Source organism: Mus caroli, unplaced genomic scaffold (assembly GCF_978045245.1).
Source record: "Mus caroli unplaced genomic scaffold, Mus_caroli_1 scaffold_1, whole genome shotgun sequence".
In the NCBI taxonomy this organism is placed as follows: Eukaryota; Metazoa; Chordata; class Mammalia; order Rodentia; family Muridae; genus Mus; species Mus caroli.
The window spans coordinates 169699995-169726199 of NW_028227256.1; the positions used below are offsets into that span (position 1 = coordinate 169699995).

Genomic DNA, 26205 nt, shown 5'->3' on the forward strand with positions numbered 1-26205 from the left:
TCTCCAGAGTTCCGGGGAAGCGTCTCTAAGTATTATGTGCTTCAGAAAACAGGGATGGTGTCTGGTCCTGGAACTGCTACTGCTGCCTTTGGGAACTGGATTTCAAGGTAGTTTCCACCAAGTGTCCGGCTGTGCACTGAAGGCATGGCCAGCTGGGAAAGGGGAGGTGGGATGTAGCTCAACCCTGGAAATGAGTATGCTCCTGGGCTGGGTGCTACCATGCTCGCAGCGGGGCTGGGGGAAGGCTGGGACGTGTTCCTCAGCTCTGGAAAACGAGGCCCCATCTCTTTTCCCAGGGGGACAAGAGAAACGGGACCTGGGGAGGTGGGGAAGTAGGACCCTTGTACTACATATACCTCATGCCTGGTGCTCTGTGAAGGAATTTTTAGTAAGAGGAAGCTCTCTGCTAAAAGGAGCTCCGTTTGTTTGGTTTTTTTTAAATATTTTTTTATTACGTATTTTCCTCAATTACATTTCCAATGCTATCCCAAAAGTCCCCCATACCCTCCCCCCCACTTCCCTACCCACCCATTCCCATTTTTTGGCCCTGGCTTTCCCCTGTACTGGGGCATATAAAGTTTGCATGTCCAATGGGCCTCTCTTTCCAGTGATGGCCGACTAGGCCATCTTTTGATACATATGCAGCTAGAGTCAAGAGCTCCGGGGTACTGGTTAGTTCATAATGTTGTTGCACCTACAGGGTTGCAGATCTCTTTAGCTCCTTGGGTACTTTCTCTAGCTCCTCCATTGGGGGCCCTATGATCCATCCAATAGCTGACTGTGAGTATACACTTCTGTGTTTGCTAGGCCCCAGCATAGTCTCACAAGAGACAGCTATATCTGGGTCCTTTCAGCAAAATCTTGCTAGTGTGTGCAATGGTGTCAGCATTTGGAAGCTGATTATGGGATGGATCCCCGGATATGGCAGTCTCTAGATGGTCCATCCTTTCATCACAGCTCCAAACATTGTCTCTGTAACTCCTTCCATGGGTGTTTTGTTCCCAATTCTAAGAAGGGGCAAAGTGTCCACACTTTGGTCTTCGTTCTTCTTGAGTTTCATGCGTTTAGCAAATTGTATCTTATATCTTGGGTATCCTAAGTTTCTGGGCTAATATCCACTTATCAGTGAGTACATATTGTGTGAGTTCCTTTGTGATTGGGTTACCTCACTCAGGATGATGCCCTCCATGTCCATCCATTTGCCTAGGAATTTCATAAATTCATTCTTTTTAATAGCTGAGTAGTACTCCATTGTGTAAATGTGCCACATTTTCTGTATCCATTCCTCTGTTGAGGGACATCTGGGTTCTTTCCAGCTTCTGGCTATTATAAATAAGGCTGCTATGAACATATGCCCTTCTTACCAGTTGGAACATCTTCTGGATATATGCCCAGGAGAGATATTGCTGGATTCTCCGGTAGTACTATGTCCAATTTTCTGAGGAATCACCAGACTGATTTCCAGAGTGGTTGTACAAGCTTGCAATCCCACCAACAATGGAGGAGTGTTCCTCTTTCTCCATATCCTCGCCAGCATCTGCTGTCACCTGAATTTTTGATCTTAGCCATTCTGACTGGTGTGAGGTGGAATCTCAGGGTTGTTTTGAGTTGCATTTCCCTGATGATTAAGGATGTTGAACATTTTTTCAGGTGCTTCTCAGCCATTCGGTATTTCTCAGGTGAGAATTCTTTGTTCAGTTCTGAGCCCCATTTTTTAATGGGGTTATTTGATTTTCTGGAGTTCACCTTCTTGAGTTCCAATTGGATATTAGTCCCCTATCTGATTTAGGATAGGTAAAGATCCTTTCCCAATCTGTTGGTGGTCTTTTTGTCTTATTGACAGTGTCTTTTGCCTTGCAGAAGCTTTGCAACTTTATGAGGTCCCACTTATCAATTCTCGATCTTACAGCACAAGTCATTGCTGTTCTATTCAAGAATTTTTCCCCTGTACCCATATCTTCGAGGCTTTTCCCTACTTTCTCCTCTATAAATTTCAGTGTCTCTGGTTTTATGTGGAGTTCCTTAATCCTCTTAGATTTGAACTTAGTACAAGGAGATAGGAATGGATCAATTCGCATTCTTCTACATGATAACCGCCAGTTGTGCCAGCACCATTTGTTGAAAATGCTGTCTTTTTTCCACTGGATGGTTTTAGCTCCCTTGTCAAAGATCAAGTGACCATAGGTGTGTGGGTTCATCTCAGGGTCTAGAAATGGTTTTTAATAAACTTTATTAATCCTAATACAATTCTGTTAGCCCTGTAATACTTCAGAGCCCTATGGACTTAATCAGCTCTAGTGCAATAAGGGGGGTGGGGGGGGGAGGGAATTACCCCTAGTCTAACTATCTGTATGTTAGACTGTCAACTTCCCCAGCTATGCTCTCCAGATACTTGCTGTTGTGTCATCCCAGGTTATTTCTTCTCCAACAGCCTGTCCCCAGAGTCCATTTCGCTCTGGCATGTGCTCCTGCTCCATCATATCTAATGGAAACCTCCTGTTCCCTCCTCCTCCTTCTTCCTTATAGAAGGGGCCACTGAAAATGGCATTATACTGGGTATGAGAAGAACTGTGTTTTATCTGGACTCCATGCTGTAGGGTGTTTTTTTGTTTTGTTTGAAACAGGGTTTCTCTGTGTAGTCCTGCTGTCCTGAATTCTCTTTGTAGGCCAGGGTGGCCTTGAACTCAGAGATCGAACTGCCTCTGCCTACTGAGTGCTGGGATTAAAGAGATGTGCCAGCATGCTCAGCCTGTAGGCCTTTTTTATGACTCAGTTTCCTCCACTCAAAAATGGCCATGATGTCTTACTTTCCTTGTCTCCGAGGAACTTCTAGTCAGATTCAATGAAATTTCAAATGTCAAGAAGCTCTGGGGACACACAAAGCATGAGGCAGATGCGAGTGGGGGATACGCATACATGAACTCTCAGGCCCCAACCTCTTACCTCCACCCCAGATCTGAATTTCTGTTCTTCTTCTTCTTTTTTTTTCATGCATCTACTCTAGACTTTCCAGACGCACGTATTCAAACTTTGACTCACCGTGGTTTTTTCGTTCTGACTTTTTATTTCTGTCTAACGAGTGCCCTCAGAGCCAGTGCTGAAAATAATAGCTACAGCTAATCTCACTCATGAGTCAGAGGTGGTTGTCGTTAGATACTGTTCATTCACGGTTCCTCTGCTACTTGCAGAGAGATCACGGTGGAGCCCAGAGTCACCTGCAGGCATTTTGAACAGCATGGGCCAGTGTCTGGACTGTAATGCATCCGGCAGTCAGTTAAGATGGACCAGCCACTACCGCCTGTTAGTTCTCACCTAGCTTTGCATTCTGTTCACTGAAGCAGCCACGAAGGCTCATCCTTCTTTCAGAGGAGGGGACATTATTGTTACTGTTCTTTTGAGACAGGGTCTTCTGTAACCCAGGCTGACCTCACATTTGCTGTGTAACCAAGAATGACCTTGAACTCCTGGTCTTACTGCCTCTGCTCCCCAACTGCTGGGGTCACTGACTTGGATCAACATAGCTGGCCTCAAGGGAAAGGGAGCAGAAACCCCAGTAGATAATACTGAAGGGAGGGGTAAAATTTCCCATAGCCAAGCATGGTGGTGCACACCATTAATCCCCCCACTCAGGTGGCTCTCTGGGAGTTCAAGGCCAGGTTGGTCCACATGACAAGTTCCACACTAGCTAGATAATAGGAAGATTCTGTCTTCAACAAACAAAAAACAAAATAAAAACAAAAGCCCATGTCCCATAGTTTCTCTCCTACCCAACTTTTCTGTTCTTTCATTGTTGTCTGCCCCAATTAATAGCACATCCATTTGTTCAGTTTCTCAAGCCAGAATTCTAGTAGTTATCCCCAGTTCCCTTCTTTCCCTTGTCTCGAACAACCAGACATGTGCAAGTCTATCAACATCCATTGTCTCTCATCCTGGATGAAATGGTAGCACTCACCAGTCCTAACTGCTCTTTTTGGACCATTCTCTGTACCTAGCTGATTTTGAATACTGCCATTGGGTTAAGCTTTCTAAAACAGTTACCTTTATTTCACTTAAAAAAAAAAGTGAACCTTCTCAATAGCTGCTATGGCAAATGAGAGGGCACAAAGGTCACTCATCATCTTGCAGTCCCCTCCTGCCGGTATCCAGACTGTGCTCATTGCATTTAAATGGATCTTGCCTCTGTTGTCTTTGAATGCTGGATGCTAGTATTAGATAATTAGATCATTAGAGTTAAAAGAACTGTCCTCACTCCAGTCCCACCTTCTCGTGGCAGCCTCTATGGAGGACGAGGAAGGAGGAAGGTTTTGCTCTTTCCTTGCTAGCTCTCACTCTTGCTGGCAAGTCCATTCCTTCCCTGGGTTAGAGCTTACTGTTTCAGGATTTTGATGTCTAGTGAAGACCAGCTGAGACATTCACCCTCATGCTGGATTCTTGGACTCTATTAGGAGACAGCCATTGTTGGATTAGCTGGGCCACCGCCTGTGAGTTACTCTAATAAATCTATCTAATAAAGCATCCTATCAGTTGTGTTCTTCCTGAGAATCTTGACTTATACAAGAATTTAAGTCATTTCATTCCCTGAGTCAAGGAAACAAAACAAAGCCTTCTCTTCCCCTTCTCTGTCCTTTCACATGCCTTGTGATCTCTCTGTTTCCTTTTCTCCTTTCCTACACACTTCAGAATCCACGGCAAGTGGCCTACTAACCTCACTATGTTCCCTGTCTCAGAAAAGGACATCCTGCGATTGTCACCAAGTCTTAAGTCCAAGGTCTTTATATCTATTGCCAAATTAATTTCTAAGTGGGTTTATATAGGTTTACATATTTACATAAGTAAATACATGACCTCATCAGAGAGCTCCAGGTGACACCACACCTTTAAGTCTCAGCTGCAATTTTTTCTTAAAGAATTTTATTAAAAATACAAGATTTATGGTTTTAGTAATCAGAATTTCTTCTTTAGAACATTTTTCTCTTTCCTGAGTAATTCCTTCATATGAGATTATGACACCTCTCTCTCTCTCTCTCTCTCTCTCTCTCTCTCTCTCTGTCTCTCTTTCTCTCTCTCTGTCTCTTTGTCTCTGTCTCTCTGTCTCTGTGTGTCTCTGATTCTCTCTGTCTGTCTGTCTCTGTGTGTGTGCATGTTTGTGTGATTTAAGGGGCTTACTATGTAGCACAGTCTGGCCTTGAACTCATAATTCTATTGAGTCAAACTTTTAAGTGCTGAGATACAATTATATGCTATCATAACAAATATAAGTATGCTTTTATAACACACAAGTATATGTATACACAGAGGCAGGATCATTTCTATTCCGAATATAATCTACAGGTAAGTACCATCACTTTGTCTTGAGGTCTAGACACACTGCTTTGCTGTATAACATTAAAACCAACAGTCATTCGCTTTACTCCTGTGTCATCTACCCTCTCAGAAATAACAGAAATATCCATAACCATTAAGAATGGATGCGTCAAGATGTTAACCACCAACAAACCACTTCCTTCTTTGGTAAGCAGACATATCCAGTAATTAGAATTGTTACATGCAGATGGTTGAGGAGGAAGGAACAGCATCCTGTTCACAACTGTTTCTCTGCACTTTCCCACGTGGGAAGGCTCTAAGGCATATTTATTCTCCTCTATCATCAAATCCTGAGCACTTCCATCTTCAAGTGTTCATCTGAGGCTTGTTAGAGAGGCTGTTTGGGATAACCTAAGTTAGTTCTTCATGGATTGGGTGGGGAACTTTTATTTTTAATGAAACTTTTTTTATTAGATGTTCTTTTTTTATTATTAGATATTTTCTTCATTTACATTTCAAATGCTATCCTGAAAATCCCCTATACTCTCCCCCTGCCCTGCTTCCCAACCCACGTGGTCCAGCTTCCTGGCCCTGCCATTCCTCTATACCAAGGGCCTCTCCTCCCACTGATGGCCGACTAGGCCATCTTCTGCTACATATGCAGCTAGAGACACGAGCTCTGGGGTTACTGGTAAGTTCATATCATATTGTTGTTCCTCCTATAGGGTTGCAGACCCCTTCAGCTCCTTGGGTACTTTCTCTAGCTCCTCCATTGAGGGCCCTGTGTTCCATCCAATAGATGACTGTGAGCATCCACTTCTGTATTTGACAGGCACTGGTATAGCCTCACAAAAGACAGATATATCAGGGTCCTGTCAGCAAAATCTTGCTGGCATATGCAATAGTGTCTGAGTTTGGTGGCTGTTTATGGGATGGATCCCTAGGTGGGGCAGTCTCTCCGTCTCTGGATGGTCCTTCCTTCCGTCTCAGCTCCAAACTTTGTCTCTGTAACTCTGGGTGGGAAACTTTTGTTCCAATGCCTGAGATACTTTTGGTTATTTCCAATGAGGAAATGCTACTGGAGTGGGCAGAGGCCAGCATGACTTAGAATGGTAGAATCACAGAACAGATCCCTCTTCTAAAAAAAAAAAAAAAAAAAAAAAAAAAGGTAATATTTTGGCTCCAAATACCAAAATAGCAATAGATAATAGAAATCACTGACCTGGGCCATATATTCACATCGAAATAAGAGTGGGAATAAATGTGGATGTATATCCACAGACTTAAATTCTGGACAGGATGACACATGAATATAATCCCAGTGTCTGGGAAGCTAAGGCAAGAGAGCCTGTCATCGAAGGTCATCTTTGACTATATAGTGAGTCTGAAGTCATCCTAGGACACATTTCACTTTATCTAAAAACATAAAATGAAAGTCCCAGTGAGGATGTTCTCTTGGGCAGTGTATTTTAAAAGGCCAGGGCACTTGCATTGCTGTTTCCAAAACTCAGGTATGTGGACTTGTGTTGTTTAGACTGAAAAGATTCTGTGTGAAGGATGGTCAAATATAGACTGGACCAATCAGAAGCAACTTGGAAACAAGTGTCTGGTCTGTCTGCATCAGTCAAAGGACAAAACAGCCAGTGTAAGCAAATATAGTGAAACCACCAAACTAGACCACTCCAAGGGAACAAAAAGGTTATTTTGGAACAAAACTGTCTCAGAGAGTAGAGGGCAATGGCTTGGCAGGAAAGCAAGCAGATTTTATATGACAGGGTAGGAGTCTTGAATGCAGATATCAGCATGCCTGTCTCCTGGGATTAAAGGTGTGTACCACCATGCCTGGATCTAAATTTAGCTGGGTAGGATCTTGCCCGAAGGTCCCACTTCCTTAATCTGTTATATCCTAGAACACAGGGTTTTGCTCCATTACACTTCCTGGTACCCCTTTAATACTCAAACCACATATTTTATATTTTTCCTTTCTAAGCTTGCTATGTTTGTTCTAACTTCTTTTCATAAGACTTAACCAGAGAACAAAGTCTCTGCTGGGCTTTTTTGAAACTTCCTTTGTCAAAGCAATTTTTCTGAGTAGCTTCACCTTAGCCTCAGGCAGACTTTTCAGACAAGGGCAAAAGTAGCCACATTCTTCGCCAAAATACCACAAAAATAGTCTTTATGCCACATTCTGAGATTCTTCTCCTTTGAAATCTCTTGGACTAGGTCAACACAGTTTAAATTACTCCCAGCAACAGTCTTCCATATTACTAATAGGATGATCCATTAAGCCCCACTTAAAGCATTCCACTGTGTTCCAAATCCAAAGTCTCCAAATCTACATTCTTTCAATTAAAAGCATGGTCAGGCCTATTGCAGCAATACCCCACTCCCGGTACCAACTTCTGTATTAGTTAGGGATTTACTGCTGTGAACAGACACCATGACTAAGGCAAGTCTTATAAAAAAAAAAAAAACATTTAATTGGGTCTGGCTTACAGGTTCAGAGGTTCAGTCCATTATCATGAAGGTGGGAGCATGGCAGTATCCAGGTAGGCATGGCGCAGACAGAGCTGAGAGTTCTACGTCTTCATCCAAAGACTGACTTACAGGTAGCTAGGGTGAGAGTATTAAGCCCACACCCACATGACACACCTACTCCAACCAGGTCGCACCTATTCCAATAAGGCCACACCTCCAAATGATGCCACTTCCTGGCCCAAGAATATACAAACTATCACAAGTCTCTAGAGGACATAGGTTGTTTGAGCTAATTGGGAACAAGGTATACTTTGCTTGCATTAGGCTCAGAGAAGGGCAATAGTGGCTTTCCCTGACAAATAGGGACACAAATCACAAGGTGTCTGAGGCCTGGCTGGGTTTAGGTTTCAGTTTACCTGGTAAGAGTTCTGTTCATCTGGCTTGGGCCTGGGGCCATCATTTTAGGACATCATCAATAGCATTGCCTTTTGTGGGGCCTGCTTTGTGACATAACAGATAAGTTCTCGACAAATGGTAGAGTGGATAGATGGACTGGAAGGATGAAGGAATTCTGAAATGGAGGCTTGAATGAATTTTGAAAGTTCTGGAGCCATAGATCCTTTTATGTTTGGGATCCGTCTTCTGATATCTTCTTCAATTTCTTTAGTGACTTGAAGTTTTTATCATCCAAGTATTTCACTTGCTTGATTAGCATTAACACAAGATACCTTATATTATTTGAGGCTTTTGTGAAGGGTGTAGTTTCCCTTACCTGTTTCTCTGTCTGTTTGCCATTGGTACATAGGAGAGCTACTGACTTAATTTTGTATCCAGCTACTTTGCTTGAAACTGTTTATCAGCTATTGGAGTTCCCAGTGGAATTTTTAGGATCACTTATATATACTGTTATATCATCTTCAAATAAAGAAACTTTGACTTCTTCTGTTCTAATTTGTATTCCCTTGATCTCTGTCAGTTGCCTTATTACTCTAGCTAAGACTTCAAGTACTATATTGAATAGATATGGAGAGAGTAGACAACCTTGTTTTGTTTCAAATTTTAGTGGAAATGCTTTGAATTTATCTACATTTAATTTGATGTTAGCTACTGGCTTGCTATAAACTCGCTTTACTTATGTTTAGGTACGTTTCTTGTAGCTCTAGTCTCTCCAGGACTTTTATCAGGAAGGACTTTGGATTTTGTCAAAGAGCTTTCTGCAACTAAAGAGATGATCATGTGGTTTTTTTTTTAATTTGAGTTTATTTATATGGTGGGATATATCTATATCTATCTATCTATGTATCTAATCTATATCTATCTATCTATCTATCTATCTATCTATCTATCTATCTATCTATCTATCTATCTATGATATATTGATATATGTATGTTGAACCATCCCCGTATCTCTGGGCTTAAGCCTACTTTATCATTGTGGATGATATCTTTTGATGTGTCTTGGATTCAGTTTGTAAGTATTTTATTGAGTTTTTTACATGTATATTCATAAGGGAAACTGACCTGTAATTATCTTCTTTGTTGAGTCTTTCTATGGTTTGAGTATCAGGGTATTTGTGGCCTCACAAATATGAATTGAATAATGGTCCTTCTGTTTCTATTTTTTTGGAATAATTTGAGGAGTATTGGCATTAACTCTTCTTTGAAAAATCTGGTAAAATTCTGAGCCATGACTGGCCATGATCATTTTTTTGGTTGGAAGATTTTTTTAGTCCCTGAGACTGCTTCTATTTCACTAGGTTTGTTTAATTTGCTTATCTTGATTTAACTTTGTTAAAGGTAATGTATAAAAAAATATCCATTTCGTTTAGATTTTCCAATTTGGTGGAGTGTAGGTCTTTAAAGTATTTTCTTGTGATTTGTCTCCCTTTTTGTTTCTGATTTTGTTCATTTGGGCATCCACCCACTGCTTTTTAGTTAATTTGGATAAAAAATATGTCAAATTTCTTGAAGTACCAACTCTTTGTTTCATTGATTTGTTTATTTTCCTTTCTTTCTATCTCATTGATTTCAGCCCTGAGTTTCTTTCTTGCCTTCTACTCCTTTTGGGTGTGATTACTTTTTTTTTTTTTCCCTAAAGCTTTCAGGTGTTCTGTTAAGTTACTAGAATGAGATTGTTCCACGTTTTTTTCATTTTTCTTATAGACATTTACTGTTATAAACTTGACTCTTTGCACTGTTTTAACTGTGTTCCAGAAGTTTGGGCATGCTGTGTACTCATTTTCACTCAATTCTAGAAAGGTTTTAATTTATTTCTTAATTCTCTCTTGGTCTATTTTCCATCTAGTAGAGAGTTGTTCAGTTTCCATGAATTTGTCCACTTTTTGTTGTTGATATCTATCTTTAATCCATGGTGGTAAGAGAGGATGCACGGAGTTATTTCAATTTCTTTAATATCTTTTGTATCTTTTATTGCTTTGTGTCTGAAAGTCCCATGAGGTACAGAGAAGAAGGTGCATTCTTTTCCTGTCTGGTTGAAATGTTCTGTAGACATGTATTGGCTTCATTTAGTTTTTAATGTCTCTTAACTCCAGCAATTTTTTGTTGTTAAGTTTTTGTCTGGATGACCTGTCCATTGTGAGAGTTTGGTATGGAAGCCTCTCACTATTGGTGTGTGAAGGTTAAACTGTAGTAATGTTGCTTTTACAAATGTGGGTGTCCTTGTGTTTGTACAAGATATCAAAATGGCCACACCAGCTTGTTTCTTAGGCCTATTTCCTTGGAATATATTTTCCCATCCTTTTACACTGAGGTGATGTCTATCCCTGATGTTGAGGTGTGTTTCTCAGCTGAAGCAGGATGGATCCTGTTTTGCCTTCATTCTGTTATTCTGTGTCTTTTATTGGGGGAATTGAGACCACTGATATTGAGAGATATCAATGAATAGTACTTGTTGATGCCTATTATTTTGTTGTTGTTGTTGTTGATACTGTGTTTTTTTTTTTCCTTCTTTTGACTTTGCATGTCTGGGATTATTTATTCCCTGTATTTTCTTTGATGTAGTTGTCCTCCTTAGGTTGGAGTTTTCTTTCTAGCATCTTCTGAAAGGTTGGAGTCTTAGACAGATACTGATTAACTTTGGATTTTCTCATGGAATATCTTACTTTCTCCAGGTATTGTAATTGAAAGTGTTTCTGGGTATACTAGTCAGGGTCTCTTGGAGTCTTGCAGCACACTGTCCAGATACTTCTGGCTTTTAGATTCTCCACTGAGTAGTCAGTATAAGTCTAATATGTCTGCTTTTATAAATTACGTGTTCTTTAGCTCCTTTGAAGCTTCTAACATTGCTTTAACAAATTTAACAATTTTTGTTTGTTCTGAATATTTAGTGTTTTGATTATTATGTGCCAAGGAAGTCTTTCTTTTGTGGTCCAGTTTATTTGGAGTTCTGTGAGCTTCTTATACTTTGATAGGCATCTCCTTCTTTAGGTTATGGAAACTTTCCTCTATTATTTCATTGAAAATATATTCTATGCCTTTGACCTATGTTTCTTCTCCTACCTCTATTTCTATTATTCGTAGATATATTCTTTTCGAAGTATTCCAGGTTTCTTGAATGTTTTGTGTCAGGAGTTTTTTAGTTTTAACACTTTCTTTGAATGATGTATCCACTTAATCTATTGTGTCTTTGATTGAGATCCTTTCTTCCACCTCTTATATTCTGTTTGCTGAAGCTTGCCTCTTTGCTTCCTGTTCGTGTTCCTAAATTTTTCATTTCCTGATTTCCTACAGATTGGTTTAGTTCTTTTTCCACTTTCAGGTCTTGAAGGGTTTGATTCATTTCCTTCCACTGTTTGTTGGTGTTTACATAGACTTTTTCAAGAGACATATTCATTTCGTCTTTAAGGAACTCTATCACATTCATAAATGCTGGTTTGATCTTTTTCTTGTGCCTCAGATAGGTTGCAATATTCAGTATCTGCTGTCATAGGGTTGCTGGGCTCTAGTGGAGCCATGTTGTCTTGGCTATTATTGGTTGTGGTTTTTACAGTGGCATCTAGGCATCTGAGATTTGGAAGACTGTAGCTCTCGGTGCTGTTATCTGGTCTTGTCTTTGTTAGGTGGATGTCTTGTTCCTTGGTTTGGTTTTTTTATTTTCATCTCTTTATTTTAGGAGGGTATGGTATCTGTGTGTTGCCTGGGAGGTGTGGTCACTGGAGATTTCAAGTAAAATGGAATCTTTTCTATGGGTATTGGGAGCTGACACTTATACCTTTGGATAGGGTATGGACTGGCAAGACTGAGTGGGGTCTATAGACTGAGGAAAGCAAGGTGTTCCACAAGGATTTACTTAGTCCCCTGGAAATGGGTACAGACTTGGGGAAGGCCACAGCAGAAGGTCTGCTACAGAACTGGGGATGAGACTGGGAGGTTGGGCTTGGAGGAGGAATGGAGAGAGAGTAAAGATCTATAATCAGTCTACTTGCTTCCCTGGTCAGAGTGGCCTTGGGTTTTCAGGGAGTGCCTGCTGGAGTTGGAGACTGGGACAAAGCAATGGGTTGTGGTAAGGAAGTCTGGATGGGAATATCTGTGTGATCCATGGGTGATAGGGAGGAAAGTGTTCTGCTGCAGATCTGGAGATGAACCTGGGGGATTCGAACTGTAGGAGCAGAAGGAGACTTGAAGGTCTTCAGTCAGCTAGCCGTTTCCCTGGCAGGAGTATTTACTTCTTACCTCAAGGGCCTCTGATGATTAACACTCTGACATATTCCCACCTTCTCATATAGTGACTGACACATGATTCTCAACAAGTATTAGGTCTTAAACATCTTCTAATTCACATTAGTGGTTATGGCTCCAAAGAGATTTCCCCAGCTTTCCTCCAGTCTCTATTCTATACTCCAAAGAGTGGCTGAGTCCAAACCTACCCTGTCCCTTTTTTTACTATAGTAACAAGATATTATACAGTTAATGATTTTTTGAGACAGGGCCTCAAGCTTACTATGCTGACAAAGATGACCTTGAACTTGTGATACTTGAGATAGTGCCTATATCTCCCGAAGGCTAGTATTATAGGCAAGCGCTCTACCAACTAAGCAACACACCGCCACCACCCCAGTCAATGCTTATCTGTTTTTATTCTCAGGTCACACTTGTGTATTAAATATGTTAGATTATAATTATATAATAACGATGTCAGTGACTAATGTGCTCATTGAATACAACTGAACAAATAGGAAACAGGCCCATAGAGGGATACTTAGGACTGATTTATTTCAAATTCTGTGTGTGTGTGTGTGTGTGTGTGTGTGTGTGTGTGTGTGTGAGAGAGAGAGAGAGAGAGAGAGAGAGAGAGAGAGAGAGAGGGAGAGGGAGAGGGAGAGGGAGAGGGAGATGGAGAAGAGAGAGAGAGAGAGAGACAGACAGACAGACAGACAGACAGACAGACAGACACAGAGAGACACAGAGAGGGGGGAAAAGAGAGCCTGAGAGGCTATCAGAGATAGTACCAGGATCATCTTAGCATCCTTTGTCTTCTTGTATAACAGCAGAAATTTGGGATTATAATTGGTAAGTTCTGTTCCACCCTGTCCTGCCTAACCCCATTTCATAGGCTCTAACTTCTTCCTCTTCTACCAGCTCAAGTTAAAGTTAGGCCACCTGATAGCACTGCTTTCTCCAAGATGGATCTCACTCTGACTTTCCTTGGCAGGTCACTCAGTACCAGATATAAATGCCACCACCGGCAGCAATGTAACCCTGAAAATCCATAAGGACCCACTTGGACCATACAAACGTATCACCTGGCTTCATACTACCAATCAGAAGATTTTAGAGTACGACTATAATAGTACAAAGACAATCTTCGAGTCTGTATTTAAAGGCAGGGTTGATCTTGAAGAAACAAATGGTGCACTTCATATCTCTAATGTCCGGAAAGAGGACAAAGGTACCTACTACATGAGAGTGCTGCGTGAAACTGAGAACGAGTGGAAGATAACCCTGGAAGTATTTGGTGAGTTTTGGAGTCACGGGACAAAGGCCCATTCTGGGACCCTGATGGTCTACTGGGAATTAGGGGCGCTGACTGAGAGGGAGAAGAGAACACTAGGACACACTTAATTCATTTCTCCAGGAGACACATCTAGTTGATAGTGAGCCTGACCTACCAGATATCAAAGCTGATAGCTGCTGCCTATTTAAAATCTCTTCTGAAGTGAGTCTAAGATTTAAAGAGAAATTGTGTTAGGTTTTCATTACTATGACAAAATACCCTTGGGAAAAAAATTCAGACAAGGTAAGGTTAATAGCTTAAGAGGTTGTAGGGCAATTGACTTCATTGCTAAGGGACCTTGGGAGTCAAAGCATCATGGCAGAGGCAAGCAATGGACCAGAGCTGCTTACCTCAGGTTGGGAAGGAGGTGTTAGAATGAAGGGTCAAGGACAAGACATGCCTTTCAAAGACATGTTCCTAGTAACACTTTCCAAATTAGGATCCTCCTAGTTTCTACCATTTCCCAATAGCCCATTCAATTATAAATCCATCAATGAATCAATTGACTGATGAGATCAAAGCTTTTTAAGTCAATCACTTTCCACAAGTGCTGTCTACTAATGACCACACCTTTAACATGAGACCCTCCTGAAGAGGTGCAAACAAGAGGAAACAATGCCAGACTGGAAACAAAAAAGACTACTTCATCACTAGTTCTCTTATTGCACCCTGTAGGCAACCTAAACTTGTTTTGAATGTACTTTAATTTTCTCTGAACTTGGACTTCATCAGACTTGTAGAAAAAACGATATTAAAAAGATAAGTTGAGACAGCACTCAAGGACAGTTCTATCAGATTGAGTGTGACAAATATTTCCGCTTACAGCTCCAGCCTAACCAGTTCATATGGAAATAAGATTAGGGACTTATCCTTGGACTCTGAAAGACCTAGGTTTAAAGCTCTGACTCAATGCAATAAGCATGTACAGAATGACAAATTGCTGTGTTCTCTCTCACTCACTTGTGAAAGATTGATTTCATAGTCACTAGAGAGCAGTTGGATAGAGAATGCCAACATACAATCTATAGAACAGTATTGCAAAATAGCTGGAAAAGAACACTTCAGAGATTCCCAACCCATAGGAATGATAAATATTTGAGGAGGCAAATCTTAACTTTCTTGATGCATACTGAACTATCGCTAAGTACCCCACAAATATGTATTGTCATTACATGTCCTTTTAACACCTTAAAATCCCTCTGGTCAGTTACTCAGTGGCTGTGACACCATGATGTAAGATAGTAAGATCTCTTTGTCCATATTTGGTAAGGGTTTTTGGAGGGAAGTGAAAGAGATCAACTCTTTGTTACTTTACAAAAAAAAAAAAAAAGGAGATATGCTATGAAACTCCATAGAACAATTCAAGGGAGTGGAGAAGAGCTAAGAAGGGCTGAGAAATGAAAGACCAAGGAACAGGGGCCTGTTCAGAGTTCTGAGCCTCAGGAACTTACAGATCCTGCCATTAACAAGACAGAATTCTCAATGCTTGGGCTTTGCACCCAATCAGAAACTGGTAAAAAATTTCACTTATTTACAGTTTGCTTAAATTGTGTAATGTTTGTTTCTATGTAATCTGTCTAAATACTTAATAAACTCACTAACTTTGCTTCATTCTGGTTCACCACAGAATTCTTTTCTGTAGGATCATCAAAGATCCAATTTTACCCAAATGGATGTCCCCAAAGGGACAAGAAAGTCTGTAGTATGTCTTCTTGCTACACAGATAGAGACAAGAACAAAGAAATCTATGAGGCCATGAATAAGTGGAAACCGTACATCTTTTTTTTTTCTCTTTCAAAATAGGTGGAGTTCATACTATATTCTCCTTGGTCCAGAATTAAATAAAAATAGTTTCAGAAATAACTCAAGTCCCATTTTCCTCAGGAAAAGACCAGTTAGCCTGTTCTGCAGTTAAATTTATGTGTTCTAGCCTTGGTCTCATGGCTTTCTACAATTTGTAAGATGGCCATAGGCACAGTGTGTGTTTGGGGTGGGTGATAAGTAAACCAGTGACCTAAAGAGTTCACTTTCCCCCTTGGAGATTTCTGTTCAAGTAAAGCTGGATCCTTGACTACCCCTTGGAAAAGAATTCATGGTGAACCAGAATGAAGCAAACAGTACATTTATTAAGTACTTAGGAAGCCATAGAAAAAGACATCACATCATCTGGGCAAACTAAACAAATCCATATTTCTTTATGAGCTTCTGATTCACAATGGAGACAAAGATGGGAGGTTTATAGATTTAAGCATTCTGTAATGACAGTGTGAAGAGCTTCAGGTTTCTCTGTGTATAGGTTGAGGCCCTTCAGGATTCTCTCTGAATCTGAACTCCAGAATTCTTGAGGGACAGAGTAGCTCACTGGTGCTTGAAGTGGGTTATGGTTGGCGAACAGGTCCTGAGTATCTCTGATAGTCAGGAAACACAGAAGCCAGCTGGTGCAGAAACAGAAGGAAAGGCCATCCAGTGACTGCCCCACTTGGACATTCTTCCCATATACAGTCACCAAAACCAGACACTTTTGTGGATGCCAACAAGTGCTTACTGACAGGAACCTGATACAGCTGTCTCCTGACTTTGCCAGTGCCTGACAAATACAGACGTGGATGCTCACAGCCATCCATTGGGTTGAGCACAGGGTTACAATGTAGGAGCTAGAGAAAGGACCTAAGGAGCTAAAGGGGTTTGCAGCCCCCTAGGAGGAACAACAATATGAACCAACCAGTAACCCCAGAGCTCCCAGGGACTAAACAACCAACCAAAGAGTACACATGAAGGGACACATGGTTCCAGCCACATATGTAGCAGAGGGTGGCCTTGTGGGACATCAATGAGAGGAGAGGCTCTTGGTCTTGTGAAGGACTGATGCCCCAGTGTAGGGGAATGCCAGGACAGAGACACGGCAGTGGGTGGGTAGTGAGGGGGGGGGGATAGGACGGGGGGAGCTTTTGGACGGGAAATGAGGAAAGGGGATAACATTTGAAATGTAAATAAAGAAAATATCTATGGGAATGGGTGGGTAGGGAAGTGGGGGGCGCTATGGGGGTCTTTTGGGATAGCATTGGAAATGTAACTGAGGAAAATATGTAATAAAAATATTAAAAATTAAAAAAAAAAAAAGAAAAAAAAAAAGCCAGCTGGTCTCCCCAGCGGCACCTGGCTCAAAGACGAGCATCACCTCCCTTTGTTCTTAATGGCATATAATGGCCTCGAGCTCCCTCTCCTGGAACTGCTTTAGTATTACCACCAAAACGCAGCCCCCTGAAGGCAAAATTGCTCGCTGGCTCCACCTGTAGGAGACTCTTGTCCACAGCCATCTTAAATGGCAAGTATGGCTCCTCCCTGGCTCCCTTTGCAGTTTGTTGGCTAAATCTTTGCGTCATAAATACTGCACAAATGCACACACCCACACTGTCTCATAATAAACTTTTTTAAAATCAGATCCTGTGCCCAAGCCTTCCATAGAAATCAATAAGACTGAAGCGTCGACTGATTCCTGTCACCTGAGGCTATCATGTAAGGTAGAGGACCAGCATGTTGACTATACTTGGTATGAGAGCTCGGGACCTTTCCCCAAAAAGAGTCCAGGATATGTGCTCGATCTCATCGTCACGCCACAGAACAAGTCTACATTTTACACCTGCCAAGTCAGCAATCCTGCAAGCAGCAAGAACGACACAGTGTACTTCACTCTACCTTGTAAGCTGGGTAAGGACCCAGGGAGCTGAGGTGGGCACAAGATGACTGGTTTCTTTCGAAGGAAGAAAGGTGTGAGGTTCCTACTCCACCTTCTGACAGAGAACGTTGTATCGAGTCTCAAAGGTGTCACTGACATTCGAGAGACTTGGCTGCTTCTGTCTGACTCCACAGCCACCTACCAGCAGCCAGCTCACCTTACCTTTCCCAAGAGTTGAGTCCTGAATAATTATAGGACAGTCTGAGATATCAGAACCACTAGGGAAAGTAGAAAAATGGTAGAGTAGTTCAGGTAAGAAAGAAAGGGAAGTGGATGAGTGAGAGAGAGCAAGAGTCTCATCCGCAGGTAGAGACTGTGCCAGTATGGTGCTCCTTGGTCAAGGTAGGAAGGAAACTCTAGGCTTATGATTCAGACTTCTCTGTGTTGCCCAGGAGCATCTGCTCACATAACGTCACTCCCCTTTACTTCAGACCTACTCAGGTACCGTTGAAGTCCTAGATTTTAGAGTCAGTCACGTCTGGGACCACTCCTGATATAGTCATTGTATTAGTTATTTTTATTGTCCCATACTATAGTGATAAGAATGTGCTTTTGTTTTAATCTCAGGTGTGGGGACGTGGGGCTGCTTTGGACTGTCCACAGCAGCTGACTATGATTTGCCTCATGCCCTAGCAGAGGTGTGGTTTTGCCACTTACAGATAGTTTCTGCAACTGGGTAATGTTTAGAATTCTAGGTGATTTTTTAGAAGAACTTGCATATAGATGCTAGGTCCCAGGGAGTCAAGGTTTGCGGTTGGTGGTAGTTTAGAAAAGTTGTTTTTGGTTTGTTAGTAGTTGCTCTCAAAGAAGAAACAAAAGGGAAAAAATTAGATTGTTAGATTCAGGGATCTCTCTCTCTCTCTCTCCCCTCTCCCCCCCCCCCTCTATCATTTTTCTCTCTTCTATCTAGTGTTAGGGGGTAAAATTGGCAGGAGGTAGATAAGGTGGTGAAAAGAAGAACCCACAAAGTAGCTAAGACCAGCTACACCATACCAAAACAGCATAAGATAGGACAGGTAAGAATATAGTCCATCACGACGGGCAAGGCGTGGCAGTGGAAGTGTCAGATGGCTTTTCACACCATGTCCACAGTCAGGAAGCAGAGAAATGAATGTTGGTGTTCAAGGCTTCCTTCTTTTCACTTTCATTAAGTTGGAGGCCTCAGCTTATGGAATGGCAATGCCCACATTGAGTAGAGACCTTCCCTACTCATTTAAATAGCTCTGGAAACGTCCTTAATAGATGCTCGCAGATGTGTCTCTTAGGTGATTCCATAGCCCACCAAACTGACAACCGAGTTTAATTATCACAGCCTGAGTTTAACTGTCATATCTGTGGCTAACTAGGATGTTTAGTTTCTCCAAGCTATGCTTTCTTAAATGTAAGGCAATTGTTCTTACAGTGCTATAAGGAATAAATGAATGATGCATCTAATCCATATAACACAGATCCTGGTAAGTTAATCACAAATGGTAAATCGCAGTGGTAAGGTAATAGCATCTAAGTTAGTTTTGGTTTCTCTAACTCTGGAAACAACTGGACTTGGGGGACCATTTAATGAAACTGTCTACAACTTCCAGAACTCTAGCTACCCCATGCTCCATATTTAAAAGTGCTATCCTTTTGCCCCAATGTACACAGTTTTCCAGAATAGCTCAAACCTACAGTAGCATTTTTTTTCTGTGACCCATGTTATGTTCAGATAACTCTCCTGGCAGGCATAAAGATATTCTTAAGAGGCAAATGTACTCTCCATTTGGGGATAGATAATTTCAATATTAGCTGTTGAAAGTGAAACACGTTGGCTCATCTAATCCCAGCACTTGGGAGACTAAGGCAGGAGGATAAAATACTTTGGAGCCAGTATAGTCTTCCTAGTGAGACCCTGTCTCAAAGTCAACAACTAAAATGGGAGTAACTTCCGCTAATCCTTCCAAAAGTAACTAAAGTCAAGGGTTTATGGAGAAATTATTCTTATGCCCAATTACCTGACACTCACTGTCTTCTCACCGTGGCTCCTATTTATATTATATATGTGATATTTGTTTCAGATGCAAGCATATTTCACCTCAAGACTGATGCCTCAAGTAGCTATGCAGAAGAGGAGGCAGAAAGGTTGTAAGAGGCAGTAGGGATGGGAGACACTAAGGAAGCAATACCTTCCAGATATAACAGGACTGATGCACATATGAACTCATAGAGACCATGTGTCTTAGTTTGGGTTTTACTGCTGTGAAGAGACACCATGACCAAGGCAACTCTTATAAAGGACAACATTTAACTAAGGCTGGCTTACAGGTTCAGAGGTTCAATCCATTTACATCAAGAAAGTAGCATGGCAGCATCCAAGAGGGCATGGTACAGGAAGAGCTAAGAGTTCTACATCTTGTTCTGAAGGCGAACAGGAGCAGACTGGCTAACAGACAGCTAGGAGTAGGGTCTTAAAGCCCACACCCACAGTGACACACCTACTCCAACAAGGTCACATCTCCTAATAGTGCCATTCCTTAGGCCAAGCATATACAAACCACCACACCATGGCAGCATGTACAGGGCCAGGACAGGTCTAAGCCAGATGGGATCCCAGAACTGACAGGGGGAAGTGGACATGAGCCTCCATCCTTAACCCAGAAGCTATTTCCAAGTGTCAATCTCTTTCTTTTTTTCTTTTTTTAAAAGAATTAATTTATTCATTTAATGTATATGAGTAAACCATTGCTCTCTTCAGACATACCAGAAGAGGGCACCAGACCCCACTGCAGATGGTTGTGAGCCACCATGTGGTTGCTGGGAATTGAACTCAAGACCTCCAGAAGAGCATCAGTGCTCTTAACCACTGAGCCTAAGTGCAATGGAAAATTTAGTTTTGTCCAGTGAAGCCTTACTGGGTATACAAACCATACTGAAGGACAGGCCCATGCCTAGCAGTAGGTGGCCAACACAAAATGAACTCAGTGGTATTCTGGAAAGTTTTGTTGTGGTGGTGGTTGTGTGTGTGTGTGTGTGTGTGTGTGTGTGTGTGTGTGTGTGTCTCATAATGATTTGTTTGGACATTTATAAAAAACTTTGTCTGGTCTTTTGTTAATATATTATGGTTTTTGATTTTATGTATCTGTATGTATATGTGTTTCTCATTCTTTTTCTTTGTCTTGTCATTGTTTTATTCTGGTTTGTTTGTTTGCCTGTTTTCTAAAGAAATAGAGAATGAAGATGCAGGGTTGGATGGGTGGGGGGATGGGGAAGATCTGGGAGAAGATAAAAGAGGGAACATCATGGTCAGAATATATTATATGAAACACCAATGACAACAAAAACACCGAGGTGTAAAAACTAAGAGAAGGGCAATGTAACACTCAAGATACTGTAACCTTCATTTTGGATATCAGACCATTAAAACAATGGACACTGCGATGGTTTGAATAGGGATACCCTCCTCAGTCCCCCGCCCAGGCTCATGTATTTGAATGCTTGGTTAGGGAGTGTTGCTTCTGTACAAGAATTAGGAAGAACAACTTTGTTGGAGGAAGTGTGTCACTGGGGGTGGGGGGAGTTTTGGAGTTTCAAATGCTCAAGCCAGGTCCAGTCTCTCTCTCTTCCTGTTGCCTGGCAGTCCAGATATACACTCCTTCTGCAACACCATTTCTGCTTGCATGCTGACATGCTTCCTGCTATGCGAATAATGGACTAAACCTCAGAAACTGTAAGCCAGCCCCAAGTTAATGCTTTTCTTTATAAGAATTGCTGTGAACATGATGTCTCTTCACAGCAATAGGACACTAAGACAGACCCCAAGAAATTGGAATTTCTCCAGGAATCTGATATTGGTAGAGTAAAAGGCTAGAGAAAGGACTTGTCACCAGGGAAGAGATTTCACAGTTATCACAACTTGCCAGAACACCTTGCGGGAGAGATTAAAACCATGTGGGACCATGCTTTGATTAAGATTGCTTACTCATGTGTACCTCTTGCCTTCTATGTAAACCTAAATTACATATTAGAACCCGAGTGTGGATTATAGTGGGGGTGTTCCTAGACCATGTTTCCCTCTTCCCAATGTAGTTTTCTTTAACAAATCCCCCAAAGCCTTCACTATTACTTGATCTCTTTATTTGGCTTATTAAAGATGAGTGGCTGAGCCAGGTTCTTAGAGCTACTGGGGCTCAGATTCTGACTATGGCAATGCCCATAATAACTTACCTCTGGAGAACCTGGGTCCTGGAGACATTGCTCTTTGTGTTTCTCAGGGCTTCGTCTCATGAGTAAGACTCATCTTTGTCTTGTTTCTGCACATGGGCTGTGGACCTCTATTTTCTTCCTCCCTTCTGAGCCTTCTCAGACACAACTTTTCATCTCCTCCTAGCATGCTCTCTCACTACAGATCCAATGTGATAGACATTGGGTTCTGAGACCACAATTAGGCTGGCCAACTTCCTGTCAATACAGCATTCCAAGACCTCGAGAAAGGAGAAAGGAGAAAGGGTAATACTATCCCTTTAAAAGTGGGAACGGCTGCAGAGAAAACAAAACCACCCCTCTCTGCTATTTGAGGAAGGCTAAACCAATCTTGACATTCTTTTGCCACCAGAAATTTCCTAGAAAGCACACCAATTTTTCTTATCATTTTTTGTCACTTCCTATGATCTCAGATCTCTCCTCTCCTTCTCTTCCCTTCATTGTTATCCACTTTCCTTTCTTTCCAGTCACCTTTCCCCCACTTCCTCCTAGTTCAAATGATTAGTAAAGAAACCCTAAAGTTAGAAATTTTTAAGGTCATCTATCTACACCTGACATGGCCATATCTCGTTGTTCTCCAGTATATGGGATTGGTTCTTTCCTTGTTCTGTGGATCCGTTGGGGTAAGTATCCATCACCAGAGTCAGCCAAGCCAATGAGATTTAAAGAGTTTCTAAACTCTTAGCATCTGAAGAGGTTGAGCTTTTGCAAGGAAGAGGATTTCCCCAGGTAACTGGGATTAGGTTCATGGAGGAGTGTATCCCCATGCTGGGTCCTTCTCCTTCTCAACACAGCCATCAAAGTCTAAGTGTCTGGAGTTTTCTTCTTTCAGCCAGATCTTCTGGAGTACTTTGGATTGCAACTTGGCTAGTGGTCACAATGCTCATCATTCACGGGATCCTGTTAACCTGACAAGAACTCCTCTCACCCAAGAAGGCAACTTGGAAGCAGAGAGTCTTGCCTTCATCTCTGGCAGTGTTCCTAACCAGCGAAGCAGCTCTGGCTCTATGGGACAAAGGAGAATGTGTTACTGAATGTGTGTCTGTGAGGGTTTGCATGCATGCTGTATGAAACAAGCACAGGACCTTGTACAGTGCTCCACCACTGACCTGTGTGCCCAGTCCTTTAAAAAGATTTCAAATCAACCTTTTAAAAACTGTGCATAATATCTAAGTTTATATACCATAGTTGTTTCCCAACATATATTAAAGATAAATGCATTCTTTTTACCAAAATGTGTGACTACATTATTCTAATGTTTTCATATCTCTTTTTAAAATAAATTCTTTTAAAAAACTATGATGGTTTGTATATGCTTGGCCCAGGGAGTGGCACTATTAGGAGGTATAGCCTTGTTGGAATGTGTCACTGTGGGTGTGGGTTTAAGGCCTTCATCCTAGCTGCCTGGAAGACAGTATTCTGCTAGCAGGATTCAGATGAAGATGTAGAACTCTCAACTCCTCCTGCACCATGCCTGCCTAGATGATGCCAAGCTCCCTCCTTGATGATAATGGACTGAAGCTCTAATCCTGTAAGGCAGCCCAAGTTAAAGTTTTGCTTTGTTAAAGTTAAAGTCAAAGATTTGCTTTGGTCGTGGTATCTGTTCACAACAGTAAAACCCTAACTAAGATATACACAATATGTCTTAATTAAGTTTCCCTTTGCTCTGCCCCTCCCAGTTTGTCACTACTTCCCCTCCCATCCACGTCATCTTTTTTCGGTCTCTCATTAGAAAAAATTAACAGGCTTTTAAGAGGTAACAACAAAACATAACAAAATAAAATATAATAAGGTGAACACAAAAGCATAACACCAAAATTGTACGAGGCAAACCAACAGAAGAAAAAGAGCCCCAAGAGAAGACACAAGAATTGGAGACCCACTCACTCACACATTCAGTGGTCTTATTAATATGCTAAACCAAAGCTATAACATATATGCAGAGGACCTGGTACAGAACTACATAGACCCTGTGCTTGCTGCTTCAGTCTCTGTAAGTTCATATGACTTTTGCTCAGTTGATTAAGAGAGACTTGTTCTTCTACGACATCCATCCCCTTTGGCTCTTCCACTCTTTCCGCCCCACTTTCACAGGGTATCATGAGCCCCAAGGGGAGGAATTTGATGGAGACATCCCACTTAAAATCTGTATGTTCCAAGGTCTCTCCCTCCTCCGTGTGTGTGTGTGTGTGTGTGTGTGTGTGTGTGTGTGTGTGTGTGTGTGTAATATGTGTCTGTGGGTCTCTGTATCCTCGTCTGCTACCAGAGGAAGCTTCTCTGATGGCTGAATAAGGTATTGATCTATAAATGTAGCAGAATACCATTAGCAGTCATTTTACTACTTTTTTTTTTTTTTTTTTAAGATCAGAAGTATTTGGTTTAACCATATGTCTCCAGGCTATCTAGGATCTGGTTCCTTGGTCACCCAGCAAGTGTTGGGTATGGTCCCATCTCATGGAGTGGATCTTAAGTCAAATCAGAGATTGGTTGGTTTCTCCCACAGGCTTTGCATCACCATTCCCCTAGCATATTTTGCAGGTGGGACAGATTGTAGAACAAAGGTTTTATGTTTCTCTTTTCGTAGCCTATAGATTACCTTCCTGTACTCTAGAACAGTGGTTCTTCAACTGTGGGTCATGTTGTAGTTAGGAGTTGATTAACCATTTGACAGGGGTCACTTAAGACCAACAGGAAACATACATGTACATTATTATTCATAACAGTAGCAAAATTATAGTTATAAAGTAGCAACAAAAATAATTGTATAGTTGGGGGTCACCACAACATAAGGAACTGTATTAAAGGATCACAACTTTAGGAAGGTTGAAAAGCACTGCTCTAGAATGTAGGGATCAAGGTTCTAGACCTGCTCAACATCTCCATGTTCAATGTATTATATATGTATTAGCTTAGCAATGGAGCCTTGCTATCAGTTTGTGGGAACAACCTATTTTCTTGGCAACTGCCTGGGTTATTTGGGGATTTTCATGGGACCTCTTCGGCCAACAACTCTATTGAATGTGACCCAGTCCAGGTACCAGAAGCTTTGCTTGGTGATAAGAGATGGCCAGTTGGGGCTCTGTCTCCCTCATTATTTGGAGACTTCATTAGGATTGCCTTCATATATTTTAGGAGGTTTCCACTGCACTAGGTTTCTATACCACTTCTCAAAAGTTTCTATACCACTACTCAAAAGCCCTCAACTCCATCCTCCCATCAACCTGATGCTCCTGTTTCCATTCCTATCTCCTCAGCCCCCAGTCTATCCCCAAATGTATACTATTTCCCTTTCCCAGGTGTATGGGGACACCCCAGTCCCTTCTTCTATACCTAACCTCTCAAAGTCTTCAGATTGTAGGTTGGTTATCATTTTTTTAATGACTAAAATTCACATATAAGTAAATACATACTGTAAGCATCACAGCTTACAGTGGAGTGAGGGAAGGAAGGGGAGATGGAGTTGAAAGAAAGAATGCAGGGAGAATCAGCTATAATTGAGGGGCATTTGAGAATATACCTGTAAAGAATCCTGGAAGTCAGGGGCTAAGATATACCATGAAGTCACATTGTATTATAAACCTCACACAAGAGATTTATTGGAGAGAGGAGACCTAGGAAAATGACTGCTTCTTGGGTGAGAAACAGCAGAGAACATGACAGAACACAGGGTTTATATGGGGTTTCTTGCAGGCTGGAGCTTTCCAGGGTGGCCTGGGATTGGAGGGATTATGTATGCTGATGGGGCAAGCTGAGGGACTGGTGGAATTTTTTTCCTGCAGTGCATGACATGGCCACAGTCCTAACTCAGGGCTGAGAATGGCAGTTTTAGCTATTGGGGAAGTCTGGGGGTACTGGGCCTGGCAGCTGGACCTCCTTAGGCAGGAGCCTGACCACTTGCATGCCTTGAGGGTTTACAAAGCTCCAAAGCATTTGAAGTTTATAAAGGGAATGTCTGCCCGAGACAGGGAAATAGTCAACATATACCACATTTATTTTCCTGGGTTTGGGTTACCTCACTTGGGATTTTTTTAAGTTGTTTTATTTATTTATTCTTATTTTTATTTTTAATTTATCCCATTCATCATATTTTCTTTAACCATTTTTAAGTTGAGGAGCCTCTAGGTCGCTTCCAGTTTCTGGCTGTTATGAATAAAGCAGCAACGAACACAGTTGAGCAAGTGTCCTTGTGGTAGGAAGTAGTGAACTCTGTGAATGTGCCCAAGAATGGTGTAGCTGGATCTTGAGGTGGATCAGTTTCATTGTTGTGAGGAATTACCATATTGATTTCCATAGTGGCTGTACAAATTTGCGCTCAGCAGCAATGGAGGAGTGTCCCCCTTATTCCATACTCTCACCAGCATGAGCAGACTTGTACTGATCTTAGTCATTCTGACAATGAAATCTCAAAGTACTTTTGATTGCCTTTGCCTGATGGCTATGA

General features: G+C 41.6%; 1 protein-coding gene across 2 annotated transcripts; it reads left to right on the forward strand.

Moving 5' to 3' along the window:
• The first annotated feature begins 9 nt into the window (after positions 1–9).
• Cd48 (CD48 molecule) lies at positions 10–23052 on the forward strand. 2 transcript variants are annotated; one of them, XM_085835172.1, is made up of 4 exons: positions 10–107; positions 13454–13756; positions 17237–17503; positions 22597–23052. In XM_085835172.1, the coding sequence occupies exons 1-4, from the start codon at positions 35–37 to the stop codon at positions 22674–22676; spliced, it is 723 nt and encodes a 240-aa protein (XP_085691298.1). In that variant the 5' UTR covers positions 10–34; the 3' UTR covers positions 22677–23052. The 2 variants fall into 2 exon arrangements, with proteins under 2 accessions (XP_085691298.1, XP_085691302.1); XM_085835176.1 differs by having other exon boundaries at positions 17237–17494.
• Positions 23053–26205: the final 3153 nt, after the last annotated feature.

Excerpts from the sequence above, each read along its gene's own strand:
- Cd48 (XM_085835172.1), top strand. The coding sequence starts at position 35 with ATGTGCTTCAGAAAACAGGGATGGTGTCTGGTCCTGGAACTGCTACTG. Across the intron at positions 108-13,453 it reads TTTGGGAACTGGATTTCAAG|GTCACTCAGTACCAGATATA; the intron begins GTAGTTTCCACC and ends TTTCCTTGGCAG. Across the intron at positions 13,757-17,236 it reads GATAACCCTGGAAGTATTTG|ATCCTGTGCCCAAGCCTTCC; the intron begins GTGAGTTTTGGA and ends TTTTAAAATCAG.